Genomic DNA, 17,325 nt, shown 5'->3' with positions numbered 1-17,325 from the left:
TTTGGCAACATCATGGTCATAAGATCAGATTAACCAGATTGTTAAACAACCTCAGATTGTGTCCTTCCAAGAAAAATGGTTTGCAGATTCATGAGCAAATGACAAAAGGAACTTCCCAGCTAGCATAGTTGCTGCAAGCACTGATAATCAGCTGTACAGCAAGTCTACGCAGCTCTGTACCAGACCTTGCCAGTGGGGTTGGCCACAAGCCTTGCATGCTTAGGATTTTTAATGATCTTCCATTGCTCTTAACAGTCTGTGCTTTTGGTTTTTTTTTTTAATTAAAAAAACCAACCAAACCACAAAGACAACAATAGGTCTCTGTCAGACTTGTTTCAGTGGCAATGAAAAATACTTAAATTTCACATTAAAGATATTACCTGAGAGAGAAAGCTACCCTCTGGTATTTTCACTCAGAGAGGCAATAAGGTGCCAATATCACTGATTATTTATTCCTGTTTTTAAGGGTTGCCAGAGGAAGCATTTGAGCATCTGGAGAACCTGAATTACCTGTACCTGGCAAACAATAAGGTAAGAGGCTCACAAGGCCTTCAGAGTTCTTTTCTGATTAAATTCTGAAAGTTAAACAAGGAAGTCTTCAATTCTTTTAAAACATATATCCTACATAAGTAAAATTGTGCTAAAGTGATATTCTAATGCAGGTTCATCTAAGGTCAAGACGATCAGTTAGTATGCTAAAAAATTAGAGGGTAATACATGCCCCTATATTTTGAACACGTATTTATTTGTGCAACTGGTGAAAGGTTTCCCTTGTGTGTGTAGGGAGGTACAGGGAGTTCCTGCATTTATAAATTACCACTGTCTTCAGCAGGCTTTGGATCAGCTGCATGCAGATTTGATAGCTGCCTGTATGCAGATAAGATGTGTGGTAATGATGTGAAGTGCTGCATATCTCATCAGATGAGGCTGTTTGAAAAATTCATGAACAAACGCATCCCAATATCTGTGTTTGAGCCATCAAAATCTATAAAAAGTTATCCAGTTTTCCCTGACTACCATTCTTACTAGGTTTGATGTGGAGGGATACCCACACACAATGAAACTGTGCAAGTTATGAATTATTCTTTTAGCTGCAGTGGTAGGAGCGGAATTTCTTTTTCAATGGAGAAGATCCTAGGTGCTTTCTTATTAATGTCTCAAGTTGGATGTCACAACAGAAGCATATCTTTCCTGCCAAGGCTAGGAAATGAAATAACTTCTCACATACCCTTGTATCCGGGTGGTTCCCATTATGGCTTTCTTTTTCTCCAGTGATTGTCCACAAATATTTGCTACAGATGGAACTGGGATGCCACAGAAAAATATAAGTTAAAACATCAGGCAGAGCTGCTTTTGTCTACAAAACCCCTGCCTTTCCATTCCTCCCTTCCTCTTTAGATATATATATTTTTGTATGCATGTCTGTATATATATTTTATTGTCCTCTTAAAATCTGTGACCATTTGATGTTTTGTTTATATACATGTGGCCACATCCAGGTTTCAGTCAGGCCAAGACATATCCAGAATCACTCCATAGATTTCTGTATGGAGTGATTGAGAATAGAACCCATTTCTTAGTACAGTAACATTGTGTTCTTTTCTCCCTTTCAAGCACCATTTCCATATAACAATCTTGGCAGTTAATAACTCCATAAAAAGGAACAAGCCAGACTGTGACTAATATTCCAGAACTTTGCACTCCAATTTTCCCTGTGTGACAAAACAAAGTGTTTGGTTTTTCTGGCTTTACTGCAGAGAGAAAAGGATCCCAAAAGAAAATGCAAACATCAGCGAATGTCAGAACTAGTTACAGTGAGAAGTTGTGGACCCACAAAAATAACGCATTTCTTTATAAGTCACAAGCCAGGACAAACCAGATTGGCTTCAAACTGCATCCACTCTGCAGCAGGAAACACTGCAGATCAAGTAACTGTGGTGTCTGGAGGAGAGCAGGGATTTGCTGGTAGTTTGCTCCTTGTTTTATGGATTATCTTAATGCTGCTTTATTTTCAATTGTAATCCTATCAGATGTAGCTATATTATCTTTTGTTAAACTAGCATAGTTGGTCAGAGAAGAGAAATATCATTATAGGCTAAAAGCCTTCTGTGGTTTATGAGTAGCGAGTACTTTAAGTAAAGAACGGATGCTGTAGTTTCCTTTTTGAGTTTTCACCCCAATCTCATAATTTGTATCTGTCATCTAGTATCCACAGTGACCCTTGTTAATAACAGAAATCTCTTCTCCCAAACTGTAGACCAGGTCCTGACCTGTCATTGTTATTTACTCCAAGCTGGTGATTTTGGTGACAGAAGGTTTTACATGTCCCCATATCCCCAAAGAGATATAGGATTCATCTCGATTCACTACTTCTGTTTATATCAAAGCATGTTATAAGCAAGAAAACTTGTTCCAAAGCTGGAAATAACTATTGTATAATCCTTCTGAGTTCATTCATTAACTCATTGGTTAACAGTGGAGAAACATAAGGAAAGGAAGATCCAGCAGTAAAGCTGCAAGAAAATTGCAGCTGGAGAAATGCAGATTACTACTTACTAGGCAATATGCTAGACAAAGCTACTCAGTCAACTTTATTCTTCCTAACAGTTACAACAATCCAGCATTAATCCTTCAAGCAGTCAACCAGGGATGATCAATTAGTCTCACGACTAAGTCCTGAAACGCCAAAGCAATGTCCTGAGCAAGTGAAAACTCCTTCTGAATGAAACTTCTCTTTCTCTTTCCACTTTCTTGTAGTTCTGATGTCTCTCATTTCACATATCTGAGCCATGCCCTTTGTTTTGTCTAAAAGTTACAACCTAATAGACCATGTTTCAGGAGAAAAGCTTTAATGTGCCACCGTGTATGAAAGTGATTAAGTCTATCTCCTGTGTCTGAATTCTCAATATTATGTCATGGTAGATACTTATTTCTTTCTGAGGCACTGTCAGGCCTTCCTAGTCAGAGATGAGTGCCTTTATCCACTTCCCTGAAATCATATCTCCCAAGTCAGAAGGTAAGAGGTTACCAGTAAAGTCAAGAGCAGTACTGTGGCAACTGTAGTAATATGTAAAATGCCTCTTTCCACTGCTTACGTACTATCTGGAAATACTGATAGGAGTGTAATCTCTGGGAAAGATCTTTCTTGTGTTTGTGACCATTAAGCATTTAAGACAGCTAAAGGATTCAGGTTTTGATACAGGTGAAAATGAAAAACAATGAATAATGTACTGTCGTCTTTTAAAAAATAGGACTTTATTATGAGTCCAGTAAATTTCAAGTTCATGGATATATAGACCATCAGTGTACACTTCATAAACTAGTAGAGAGAGATCTAGGCACCCTTTAGGTAAATACATAGTTTAAGGCTTGGGTTAGGCAGTTCTCCAGTAAAGTTTCTGTTCTCTCATGCATTGTTCATATTGTAAATATTTTTGTTTTTACACTGTTATTACTAACTAGTTGCAGTTCTATTATAATAAGGATTTGAAAAATATGTTTTCTCATCATGTGAGTCTTGCTGTGCCTTGATGGCTGTAAGGAGTAAGTCCTCTTTCATGCAACAGTGCTGTGAGGAAGAAGCTTTATAGATTCAAAGAATTTCAAGCTAGAAGGCAGATCTCTTCCATTGCCTAGAATTTCCCACCCTGATCTCAAAGTTTAAGTCATCTAAAACTGGCTTAAGACTTAAGTATCTCCCTAGAAAAGATGTTCTCTCCAGAGAGAGAATGTACATAAAATAGCCTTTCAGAGTGTACATAAAATATTGCAAGCGTGGTCTCATTAGTACTATAGCTGACATCTGTAACCACGGTGATTGCATCTGCCTACTGCCGTTCAGTAGTCTTCTGCTTATGTACTCAAGGATCATACCTCCTACAGAATTTGTTTCCCAAGGGCCTAATCTTGATGCATAAATCTTCTGGGGTTATGCTTTCCAGAAAACTGTCCTCCAGCCTGTATTGTAATCTGTATTCTTGATTTCTAGATGAATGACTTTGCTATTAGCAGACACTCAGTGAACCTAGCTATTGTATTATCTTGATGCTCTGTAAAACTGAGCTTTTTTGATCATTAGTTTTCACTCCACTAATTTTTGTTCAGATGCAGACATTCCTAGCATTATCTTTTAAAATCAGTGATAAAAATAGCAATAGACCAAGAGCAAATACATCAAATCCTATACCTCTTGTTGACTATAAAGTTTTGGAGGCAGGACCTTTCTGTATTTTGTTTCTGATACATCACTTGTTCAACGGACAAAGTATCACTGTACTTTGCTTTGAAGTCCCATGTGATATTCCATAATTTTGCTCAGAAGCGTCCCTGTCCTTTGGGAACCTGGATCCTCTGTTGAAAAGATGGCTGTAAATGGATCCAGTATTGGAACAGACATTGTCACAGAAGTGACACTTCCCCCTGCAGTATACTTTCATATGGGAGTAAGTAGTAGGCCACTGTGAGGTGGGTTGCATTTTTTTGGCACAGCAGACTGAGGAATTAGGAACAATAATAAGCAACGTGTTTGCCCTCTGAATAATAGTTTCTTGATTTCTTCTACCAAAAAGAGACAGGACTCTTCCAACCAAAACAAACATTCACATATCTTGGAGCAAAAATCCGTCTCCTTCCTGGAGAGATTAGTGAGTGAGGACAATTTGTTTTTGTTCATGCAATCTATGTTCAGTTTCATTTATTTTTGCCTGTTTAGAGAAAATAAATTTGTGAGTGTTTTGTTGCTGTCTAATACTTGATTAAAACATTTGTTGCATTTAATTGGAATTCCCCTGTATATTTCTTTTACAGCTAACAGTGGCTCCAAAATTCCTACCAAATACCTTGATAAGTGCAGATTTTGCAGCCAATTATCTCACTAAGATATATGGGCTCACATTTGGACAGAAACCAAACTTGAGGTAAGGGATCGGGAAGTAAAACAATAATGGTGTTCTGCCACTGCTTGGAGGCAGCTGGTGAGTGATAAGGAACTATCTGGCTAAACCATGTTATTGTCTACTTATGTTTTTTGGAAAGAAACTGGCTGTTTGTTATTCTCAGCATGGAAGATCAAATAATCTCTCAGACAAACACATTCCAAGGGCTTTTACTAGCTGCCAGCAACTTTTGCATAGATAAAAATTAAATTGTCTCCATTTTAGTTGTGTATCAGTTATGAGTTGAGAGGAACACGTTTGATTTCTCAAAATGGAGATTAACTGTTGAGAAATCCCTAGTTTTATTATAGTCCATTCATTTTAAAAATAGAATCAGGTTGAGAGTACAGTACTCAGTGCAGTGAGGTTTCAAAAGTCTCTCTGCTAGTTTCAGGTTGTGATTTTCACAGCTGGATCCCGTGCAGCACATTGGCCCACCTCAAATTCAGATGCACATAGACCACCTCCTGTGAGATGCGGTCTTTTCCAAAGGCATTTTGAGTAATCTATACGGACATTGCAGCATCTAAATCCTGCAAAGACATCTCAGACTCTGTTGGTAGCAATTTATGCATCCAAGTTTGGAAGCAGTTAATAATAGCTGACCCAGTTGAGGTCCTAGAGCCCAGTCTTGTGACGAACTGAAGAACTCTCTGTTCCCACTGAATTCATTGAGAGCTGAAGCTACACTCTACTCACTAGGCCTTTAGTCTCATAGGCTCTGAGATAGCTACTCATAGGTAGCTGAAAAGGTTGAACCATTCACTGATTTCTGGCAATACCTCATCATGAAAGAAACTAGATTTATATATGTGTTTTTCCTTAGTCTGTGTTGTAGAAGCTGCCATGTTTTGATTTCATATTAAAATTCTTGCACTCTTCTGAAGTGATTTTCACTCTCTCCTATACCAACACTAATTTTAATCAGAATAGTAACTCTGATTTCCAAGATTGCTGATAAAAAATCCTAACACTGTTGTTTCAGTTGGTTTATTTGCCCTTGGCAGAGTTCATGGTCTCAGACTGATTATTTGGAAAGCAAGGTTTTCAGAAAGGCAAATATTTGTGAGTTAAAAGTAAGCTGACCATGCAGGGTGAACAATATTTTCAGTGTGGCTCTGACCTCCCTGGAGTCACACGATTGTGTTTCCATACTCAGCCTTTGCTTCCTTCCAGAAAGATGTTGCCAAGTTCTCTCCATCTGGTAGATAAACCATGAACAAGTTAAAAAAGCACACTTTGACACTGTGCTCTTTTACAGTTTTAGCCTGTCTCTACAATTCTAGCTACCTACTCCATCTTGGGGTAACACAGGAAAGGAAGGGGTAATCGAAGTCAGTAAAATATATAATGTCTTTTGTTAAAACGTTGTCAAATAAATTCATTTAGCAGTTAAGCCAATGAAAAGCAGGAGTAACTTCATAGGGGTCAATTGTTTTATACAGAATTAAAACCTGTATAAGAAAGAATGAATCAATTTTTTAAAATCTGATTGGAGAAACTCTTCTGTGAATATTAAAGGTTAAAAGCAAGAGGGGCAAAGGGGAAAAGAAGAAATCCTCTTTCTCTTGATCCCAAAGGTTCATTAAATCCAAAGTCTTCCAGATTGAGTAATTCTGCTCTGTCTTTCTGTCAGTACTCTATGCCTTTCTGAGTTCTAGGAGCAGGAGAGAAACTGTTTCCTGGGGTATGTCCAGCCTTAGTGGGAACAGAAAGAATGGAGGGGTAAGAGATGACCCTTCCTTAAGAGAGCTACAGGTTGATTTTGCAAGCCCAAGAAGCCCTGATTTGATTCCAAATAGAAGTCAAAATTGGGGGCATATCTATTAATCATGTATGAGTTCTAAACTTCTTGAGTGAGGCCACCACGCCAACATTCTTTGTTTCAAAGCACTGCACAATCCCAGACTTGCACTCAGTTTCTTGTTAAGAAGATAAGGCTACTTGTGAAATTTGTATTCAAATGCAGGTTTGGATTTTGAATAGACCTACATTTCAGAGGGCATTTGGACCAACCATTCGGTTTTGCATATATATCCCTTGCTAAATTAAAGGGCACATTTTAAAAACAAATCTAATTATCTCAAGAAAAGAAGAGAAGATTGAAATGTATTTTTTAAACAGCTTTCTCTTGGTAAACAAAAAACCCCAGATCTCACTATCTGTAATATTTTTTCTCCTTCCAACAGATCTGTGTATCTTCATAACAACAAACTTTCAGATGCTGGCTTACCTGATAATATGTTCAATGGCTCTGATAATGTGGAGATACTCATCATGTCCAGTAATTTCTTGAAGTATGTTCCAAAGAATCTCCCTCCAGCACTGTATAAATTACACTTAAAGGTAACGACAACAAGATTTTGTAGTCCTTTGCAATTGTGACCAAGTACTGTGTTTGTATGGGATTCAAACTACACAGCCAAGCCATTTCAGTGCACTTGGAAACATTCCCAGGCCCATTTTAAGTCTCGTCTGCTATATCCTCAGCAGTAGCTGTCTCTCATGTCCTTTTTTGTTCGTAAGTAACAGCATGTTTTTGCAAAACACCAAAATGTTCACAGGGGACAAAAATGCCTTTCTCTGTTTTCAAGAAAATGTATTGCAAATGCCTGAATGGTTGGGCTCTTCCCTGCGTATAATGATACTAATTAGTACAAGAAGGTAGATCATTCTCCATGGCCATCCAGTGCTTGGCCTCCCAGTTAAGTTTGCCACTGACGATGCTGTTTTTCCTGACAGCTGCTTACCCATTAGGTACTGGCTTTGCTCACTAACTCATTTCACATAGACTACCGTTTCCTAGCATCAGTGATTTTAGTTTGCTACTGAACTGGCAATTCAGACAACACAGAGAAAGTTTGGATCATCTTGACTGCTACAACTTCTCCAGCAATAGTGCAATAGCAGAAGTTGTGGCATTAACTAGTCTCCAGCATTTTTAATTTCATATCATATGATTTCGATAAAAACACTTCATCATGTCTGTGCTAGAGATCTCAGCCTTGTTAACAATGGGAGAGCTGCAGCGGTGGGGAATCCTGGTTCCGCTTGCTCCTAGTGTTGACAGCTCCTTGGACATATGTAGACTGGAATCTGTTATCAGCCTCTGAGCTTAGGCAGTTCCGTGTTGCCTCCCAGCTCTCTTTTCCCTTGAAGGTTTCACTGCTAATTCCCATTAAAGTCTTCTAGAAAACAGGCTTCTGCAGCTTGAAGAAAAGTAAAGGCAAACAGTCTGATCCTTTAAATTGCTGGAATTTCTCTGCAAAGTGTGAAGTTACTAGTCCCTTGCATTTTGTTGCCATTTATAGGTAATCATTATCTCCCAAAGGGGTCTTAGACTTTGAGGACTGCACTTTGAACTCGTATGCTTCCCTGCTGTCACCAGTTGTGTTAAGAGAAGAGGAGCTGAAGAGAGAAATGAGCATTTTGTTTTCAAGTGCACTGCCTGTCAGTAGTAACATTTACCTTGATATTTTGACTGGGAAAAAATCAGGACAATGAGAAATGAGAGACAGCCAATAGTGGACCAAAAGTGTCCAAAAGGTGTACTTTAGATGTGACAGATCTTTTTTTTTCTTTCATTATTCATTGAGATACTCAGCCAAATCTGTCTGTGGTGGTATCCGCTTTATATTAGTTGGCACATGAATCTTGTCCAGTCTGTCCTTCACATTATTGTGTATACGTGGATTGTGGGAAGTTTAACAAATTGAGTGTCAGTGCTTTATATATCCTTTTATAATTTCTAGTGTTTTATATATCCTTTTATAATTCCTACAGTTCCTGTATGGAATTTCTAAGTGGAATTTAGTTTTGTATTTTGTTCATGTCTGCCTGCTGGCTACTGCAAAATCACACTAGGGCAACAGGACTCATTATTTTGGAAGCTACATTGCAGGAACTGTACCTTTTGGAATGCCATTAATGCTGGAAGGATGACTGTTTCACAGCTTCCAACCTGATTCTTCTTTGTGGTGAAATACGTCTTACAAAATGCAGAAATTTTGAGCAAGCTCCAGAGGTTGTTGCCTAGATTATATTTTACGTGTGCACATAGATGGAAGGACTAAGAATACAAAATAAAACTGTCTATCACAGGGGCAAAATGTAACTCTTTTGCCCAAAGATTCCATGGGGAATCAATGAAAATAGGTTGTAATATTTCAGTCTAGTATTTGTATTTATTTCTTAAGCAGAATTATAATGACGCCTGAATATCTTATGTCTAGCCTTTTTGAAGTTTAATTGCCTGATGTTAGTTGAGCAGAACCTGAATGTCCTATGTTGTTTCATGCCAAATAATGTGCTTTGTGCTTCTGGTGACTCTAGAACAACAAGCTAGAGAAGATTCCCAAAGGAGCCTTCAGTGAACTTACAGGTCTGCGGGAGCTGTATTTACAGAATAACTACTTGACTAATGAAGGAATGGACAACGAAACTTTCTGGTGAGACTGAAAGCTGTAGTTTGCAGCTCTGTTTCTGTCTATCTCTTCTGGTACTGTAGTATATCTACTGAAAAAAGTACATTCATTAAAAGCTGCACAATGTTATGCATTTCTCTGCTAAGTCTATATGAAAAGACTTAGGTTCAGATGCTGCCATTCAAAAGCAAAGGTCTGGGTGAGTGGTTTGAATTCACACTGCAGAATACTTTTACACAAAAGAGACAACACTGAACATCAGGCTGCATCACCCCCTGATTGCCACAGACCCAATTACACCAGGTACTAAGTGCCTTCTGGGAAAAAGCCACCCAGAGCAATGCTGAAAGCTGGTCTCTGTTCTTCCAAGCCAGTCAAAAGTGAGGTTACTTGGGACTTTCCAGTTTCAAGGGCAGTTCACTGGAAGTTAAGGCCAGACCTTTATCTTTGCTAAAGCCACTTCTGTGTTTCTGAGATGGCGACTTGAAAGCAGCTACAGATACACAGTTGTGAATTCATTTGGCACAGCTGTACCCCAGTGCAGATGGATTGCTGGAATAGCAGGGCATGCAATGGTGCTGCTCAATAGCCAGGTGGCTGCAAAAGCTTTGCTACAAACTCGTGCAATAGAAATAGCCTTTGGCTGTCCTAAATTTAGCCTGGGACTTAGCACTTCAAAAAGTTAACATTTGCATCTCTGCTTGCATTGAGTGCTGCCCTTGTTCTACCTGGGAATCCAGATTACATAATCTGTCCTGCCCTTCACTCAATTCTGTAAACTTTTCTGATCTCCAGACATGAAAATGTATCAAACTGTGCTTTCCTTTTCCACATCCCCATCCCAGAAACCTCAATTAGTAATTTACCATAGCTGGGTTGTGTCTGCCTCCAAGACACGTTGGACATACAATTTCTGTTAAGATTTTGATGAACAGAGGACAGTGGCTATAGCTAAGGCACCTGACAGTCAGCAGAGGGGGTGGATAGTGCTTCTTGCTCTTTTGATACTGTCCATACAGCACAGCATGGTGCTATTGAGATGTACCTAAGCTGGGAAAGCGTTACAACTTGGAGCCAGGAAGTGCTTTACCTGAGGAGTGTATTTGCTCATTCAGAGCATGCTTGGATAGCTGTGAATATCAGTGTAGTAACCAGTAAGTAAGGTCTGTAAGGCATTAGTTCTTGCACTTCCTGAAAACTTTCTACTCACCTGCAGTGGGTTATGTAGTGCCATGGAGATTAGAAGTGTCATTTGAACTGACAAACTGACTTGAAATACAAGGCAATAGAAGACTCCTCAATCCTGGCTTATAATACCATTGGTCTACATCCCATTGGTGTAAGTGGCTGCTCTGACGATTTATTTTAGCTTCCACTGAGTCCGTGGAACCCAGATTCATTATCTTACACAAAGCAGCTCTAACCCTGACTCACTTCCATGATACTGGAGGGTCAGGAGAAGTTCACTGCCTTAGCCTAGGACACCGAATTAGGATTTCTGCTCTTCATAAGAGTAATATTTCACCAACTAAAAAGGAGGCCTGCTTTTCAGTTTCAGTGTACAGTTTCAGAGAGGCAGAAATTACGCTCAGGCTACATTTTTGTGAAACTGAGAGCTAAATTCTGTGTTCTAATGATGCTCCTATGGCATCTTTCTTGTGGTACCTGTTCACTGAAATGTCTTGTATGTTACGATCTGTGACGTCAAATGAGAGAACAGTAGACTGCAAAACTGATCTCAGGTCTTAGCCCAGTGGTGGTTTGGATATCTGTGGACTCTAGCAGGTTTTCTTGCTAGTGTGGCTGGGGAGCAATGGCAGCACTTAGTCCTAAACCCTAATGGCAGTATGGCAGCTCCCTGTTTTGCTGTGCAGATCAGTCAGATAATGGGACAAAAAAGGGCAGTAATGGGAGCTGTGCTGGGGACAAGGACTCTAAAGCAAAGACTGTAAAGTCCTAGGGGCAGTTGGTTATTGTTTCTAACAATAGAATCTAAATGGAGAGTGTTTTCTTTCCTTCTTTCCCAAGGAAATTGTCTAGTCTTGAATATCTGGATTTGTCCAGCAATAACCTCTCACAAATCCCAAGTGGTTTACCTCGAAACATTGTCCTCCTCCACCTGGAGAAGAATGCAATTAAGGTGATTGGCAGAGATGTCTTGACCCAAATTAAGAACCTGGAGTACCTTCTGCTCCACAATAACAAACTAAAAGCCCGAGGTATTCACCCGTTAGCCTTCCAGGGCTTAAAGAAGCTGCACACTGTCCACCTCTATAACAACATGCTGGAAAGGATTCCCAGTGGGCTGCCCCGGCGAGTGAAAACACTTATGATCCTTCATAACCAGATCTCTGAGATTAACAGGAATGACTTTGCTACCACTTACTTCCTTGAAGAGCTGAACCTGAGCTACAATAAGCTCAAAAGTCCCCAGATCCATCGGGAGGCCTTCCGTAAGCTGAGGCAGCTAAAGTCCTTGGATCTTTCTGGAAACAATCTCCACACGGTGCCCTTTGGCTTTCCAAAGAACTTGCAGATTCTGAAGCTGAAGGAGAATGAGATAAGCATCATCCCAAAAGGGACTTTGTCTGGGATGACAAAGCTGCGGGAACTGTATTTGAGCAACAATAAACTGAAAGTAAATTCCATTTATTCAAGAGCGTGGAGAGAACTCAGCAGTCTCCAGGTAGAAACATCACCTTCTCTAATTGTTTTAGTAATGCTGATGCCCTTGTCTGTCTGCCTAAGCCCATTTGTATAACACCAATACTAGATGGCCTTGGTCCTCATGTTTTGGGCTTGCATTGTAAGTGCTACACCTTCTGTTTCTAGAGTAGAAATGATGTGCTGTTGTGCCAGAGGTGGGTACCTCCCACTGCTGATCAGGGTGGTGGTCCGCCTTGTACTGCTAATTCTGGGAAATGTAAAGACATCTTTGTTTCTGAACCCTAATAGTGTCCTATATTTTCAGATAAAGATTAGTGAATGTTGTCATTAAAACTGAAATTACGCCTTTCAAATAGCTTGTCTCCCAAAAGATTTAAAATCAGCTCTGAAGAGAGACAGCAGGAGGAAGGAATGCATAAATAAAAACACTCTTAATTCTCAAAGCCCCCACATCAGCTTACAGTCAGACAGGCCAAGCTGTAGGATTTAGCAGCTCAGCTGGCTAAGGCACCTGGATAGCAGCTAGGAGGTCTGGATTCAATCAGGAGGCTTCTCATTTACTTAATTGTTGGAGAAAGTTAAACACAAACCATAAGGCAGGCAGGAACAATCATATTTGTGCTGTGCAAAATGACCTTTCAAAGTTGTTACACTGGCTGAAGGATTTGTCTGCATTTCCTTTTAGGCCACAGCCTGTTTCCTGCAGTAAAAGGTATTACCTATGTCATACGGCAACCATCTAGGGTGCATATGGTTAGGTCACTACAGGCAAAGTTTGTACTTCTCAGAGCAGATCAGGGATAAGGGTCATGGAGCATATGTCACACTGTCCCCTAGTGTTTTTTCAGACAATCCAAACACTTATCTATGTGAACATTTCTCTGATGTTTCTAAGAATAAACAATAGTTTGTTTTTCAGCTAATGTAAATCAGCAATGCAGCAACGGTATCTGTAGAGCTGTTGGTTTACATCAGCTGCAGATTTGGTCCATGGCTTTGCTATGACATTTTGCATTTGTTTGGTGCCTCAGTGATATGTGTATGCACATGCATATATATCTAAGATGAAAAGTAGTCTGGAAGGAAGATGCTGTTGAAAATTACAGATGCTGGAATTGTTTCACTGCAGTAGCTTAATGAAATTTAGGCACTGTCACCTTGGTGTTTTGGGTTTTTTCTCAAACAAAACAGGTCATGAGACCCATTAGGCAGCTTTAGCTGTTGGTTGGAGTGACAAGCTTTCCTTCTCAAAAAGGCTTGATTCATAGCTACTTCATGTTACTTTTATTTTACTGTCACGCCCTTGTAGTCACTGTCAAGCCAGAGTAAGGCATTGCTGAATCAAACATTGGCCCTTCAGTTGTACCTACCCCCCAGTAAACCCTGCTCATATTAAACAAGATTAAGATAATAGCATGCACTTAAAATTCTGTTAGACTAACGGTGCATTTTTGTCTGTTGCTTTTTTCTGGAACAGCTTTACTACTTCTTAGTTATTTCCATGACAGCATATATGAATCTTTTTTATCATTTAGGTCTTAACCATGCAATTGGTTTATGAGTTGGTGCACTGGAGTGGATTTGAGAAATAGCCATCACATAAGATCTGGATTGTGCATGTACTTAGCATATGCTTCAGTCCACACTGTTGCCATGGAAATCACTGAAGACTATCTGCAATTGCAAAGCTAGACGTTTACATAATTGTTTGCCAGACTGGGATTTTGTGGAGAATAAAATCACTGAAATCATGGCAATCATTTGCGGAAGTGTAGCTTTGAATAGTGTGTAACTAATATGTCAGCTTGGTGCCATGAAAATGCTACAATACAGTATAACAAAACACTTATTTCGATCCATTCCGTTGCTCAAAATTCATCTGAGAAATGGTCATGGCCTTTAGTCCTAATGTCTTCATACACTGGTCTATGTTAGAATACTTCCAGGTGTTCTCATGTGTAACTCTAAGTAACATAACCTTTAGCGAGTGAAGTGTTTGCAGTAGCAGCTTCCAAGGAATTCTCATGCATGTCTGAAACCCAGTCTGATTTTAATTCACTGTAAGCAGGTATGGGCTAAAGCCTGGGGACAGAGATAAAGAAATGTTGGGACTCCTAAACAAAACAGTGTGATGCCTCATGTGAAATCACGATGCTAAATGCTACTGTAAGAGAGCAGATTTGTCGTGGCTATGCTTAACCTTGATGCAAATTAGAGGTAGATGAAATTAGTTTATGTTACAATAGATATCACTTTGGTTTTCCACCATGAACTCAAACTGAACCTTTTTTCATGGCTGACAATTTGCAATTGCCACTGTACACAGGGTGTTTGTCATTTTCCTGACCTCACCAGAAAGGAGAGGTTCTGAAGCAGACCTAGCAAAGTACCATCTGAAAAATAAAGCCTCTTCCCAGGTGATTTTCAAACACAACAAATCCTGGATAAGCTTTGCATAAACATCTCATTTCTTTACTGTTACCATACTAAGTTTTTTATAAGTGCACATATCTATATGTATATGTATTTTTATAGATTTATGCGCGTGTGTGTGTGTGTGTATAAAACAATGGATAAACTTCCAAAGCAAGGGGGGGGTGTGTATAGAGCCAGCCTTTGGAAGCTCATTTGTTGTCAAAAAAATCTGTTTTTGAAGTACTGCTAATATTTAAATTCAGTTATTTATTTGACCCCTTGTTGATTTTTCCTTGCAGTCATTAGACATGGCTGGCAACCAGCTGACTTCTATCCCATCAGGCCTGCCAGAATCTCTAGAATATCTGTATCTTCAGAACAACAAGATCACAACGGTTTCAGAGGATGCTTTTGAATCCACACCCAAAATAAAGGGGATTTACCTCAGGTAAGGTCAGGTTTCCACTTGAACACACAAGCTTTTTCTTCTTCATCCACTTTATAATTGCTTACTTTTAAAAAGTATTGAAATTTCTAACTTCCTAAATAAGTAAGTTTGTTTTATAGTAATGTATGATGAAATTATGTTCACTTGCTCAGAAAAGACATGGATACACATAATATGCTCTTTCTGTTTGGAGAGTTTGTCCTTTCTGTGCTTATTAGAATGGATTAGGCATGTTAGAAATTCTGGGAAATTAATGTTTAACATAATGTCATATTCCAATATTCATCTGTGAAATAAAAGTTTACAGTCCACTTGTAGGACTACAGCTTTGCCTGTGTCTGTTAGCCCTGGATTTTGACAAAATCCCCCTCTAGTAAGGTGTATATGAGTAATCTTGAAGTTGTGTGTATTCCCTTGATAGTTTTGTCAGATGCAGATGACAAATTACAACTGTGAGAGTTAGTAACTAAGTTTAGAAAGCTTTTCTGGTTTTTTTTCCTACACTGTCAGTTGGATGAGGACCTAGTTTTTATAGGCGACAGATACTGACCTTTTTTACATATAATGTAAAGTCACAGTATTGTAACTGATTTATAGATTTAAGCAAAGATTTATACCACAAGAAGTGAAGCAAGAATCTGGCCCAGTAATATATTAAATTTTAATCTGATGCTGATGGAACATTATTGAAAATATTGTTTAGAAGTAATTTGTGAAATCCTACAGAATATTTGATTAAGCTGATCCCATAGATGTGTTCAAAAAGACTAGTCTGCCTGCTGCACAAGACTAAATATGGCCTTAGTTAGTCCGTATGCAAATAAACTGTTCTGTAGTTCTGAATCATACCTTTCTGGATGAATGATTCCACACCAAGCAAATAAAATTACAAAGTCTGGTGTAAATTAGAGCAGTCTGTCTATTCAGCTGCTCACATTTATGAGATTTTAGTGAATGCTTGGATGCAAACCAGAAACCACATACCACATTCTATATTTCTTTATAAAGAGAAAAAAAGGATTTGCAAAACTGTTTTGCTAACATATTTAGGAGGTGACTCCACCCAAGCTAAATTGTGTTTCTTAATGGGAAGCCATTAATCACTGCAGTGCTGTGAAACAATAATATACATCTGGAATATTAGACAGAATACGATTTTAAGCATGTTCAAGAGTGACAGACCAAGCAGTATATGTGAGAGGTTCTTAAATTGCAGATTAGTTTATATTCTTGGAAACCCAAATAACAGATGAAAAATTATTGCATGTTGCTTTGTTTCTAAAGGGATACTTTGTACTAATATTTTGAGTTTTGTGGGAGAAGAATTAAACTATCAAGGGGTGATAGAGAATCTCATTAAAATGCAAGTTACAATTTGAAATATGGACTATGGAGCTGATGCCTTTCCTTTCTGGGAAAGAGAAAGCAGAAAGAATTAGTCGGGGAGGAATTCCAATATTATGGTTTTTTTCCTTGCATAATACAATTACAGAACAGGGAAGGGGGGCTGGGTCAGAGAAAAGTAGGAGTTTTTTGAAAGCTTGGTCAGTGAACTTGAAATCAGTGGGAGATTTATGTTTCCCAGTATTTTCCTGCAGGGTCGTTTGTGATGATACAGGGTGCTGTGAGCAAACTTTGTTCAGTCACTGCATTTGCCTGCTTGCTAATCAGTACGTGTTTTCCCTTCCTTTTTCCATGAAGAGGAGTCGGTACTCTTAGAGTGCTGTTGTGAATCAGTGTTAGAGTAACTCTACAGAATGGTTTCCTCCTAATTCTCCTCATTTCTGTTGGATATAAAAACTGGCTTATATTAATAAGAAGGCCTTTTTGTTTGTTTGTTTAAAGGTTTAATAAGATTGCAGTTGGAGCACTGAAAGAAAGTACCTTCCAAAACCTAAAGCACTTACAGGTACTGGATATTGAAGGAAACCTTGAATTCAGCAACAGTTCAAAGAATAAGGATGACTCAGAAGAGGAAATGGAGGATGAGGAAGAGGAAGAAGAACTGAGATAAAATATGAACTTAAACAAGCACATCCTGTGAGAGGTAACAACTGTAGTTTAGTTAAATCAAGGACCCAGTTCTCAGACTCTTGTGTAAATAATTCTGATTTACAAGTATGGTTGAAACATAACAAGTGGGTGTCTGAGCCCTAGACTCAAAGACTTTCACTAAAACTATGACTCGGAATTGCAGATTCAGAAAGGGTTGAAAATACATTGTACAATGAAAGAGTCAGTATATATCTGTCTTTTATCAGAGGCCGTGGACTGTTCATAGTGGCTTATGGTCACAGCAGACACAATAGGTAAATATGAAAGTAATTAATTACTAGTTCTGATTAAAAAAAAAAAAGTATTTAATGATATTTTTAAGCAACGGGTTCAAAAAGGGTAGCTAGTTCTCACAACAGCCTGCACTTTTCTTACTGATAAG

The 17,325-nt window shown here is 38.8% G+C and overlaps 1 protein-coding gene across 1 annotated transcript; it reads left to right on the top strand.

The window, feature by feature from the left end:
• Positions 1 to 466: 466 nt before the first annotated feature.
• PODN (podocan) lies at positions 467 to 16,902 on the top strand (the record flags this gene model as incomplete). The annotated part of the gene is made up of 7 exons (XM_010289953.1): positions 467 to 531; positions 4,807 to 4,916; positions 7,124 to 7,280; positions 9,267 to 9,382; positions 11,387 to 12,044; positions 14,740 to 14,888; positions 16,734 to 16,902. Coding segments are annotated over 7 exons (1,424 nt in total), but the record flags the coding sequence as incomplete, so codon positions are not given.
• Positions 16,903 to 17,325: the final 423 nt, after the last annotated feature.

The sequence above is a fragment of the Phaethon lepturus genome, unplaced genomic scaffold (assembly GCF_000687285.1).
Source record: "Phaethon lepturus isolate BGI_N335 unplaced genomic scaffold, ASM68728v1 scaffold13766, whole genome shotgun sequence".
NCBI lineage: Eukaryota > Metazoa > Chordata > Aves > Phaethontiformes > Phaethontidae > Phaethon > Phaethon lepturus.
This window is presented reverse-complemented; position numbering and strand designations above follow the sequence as displayed.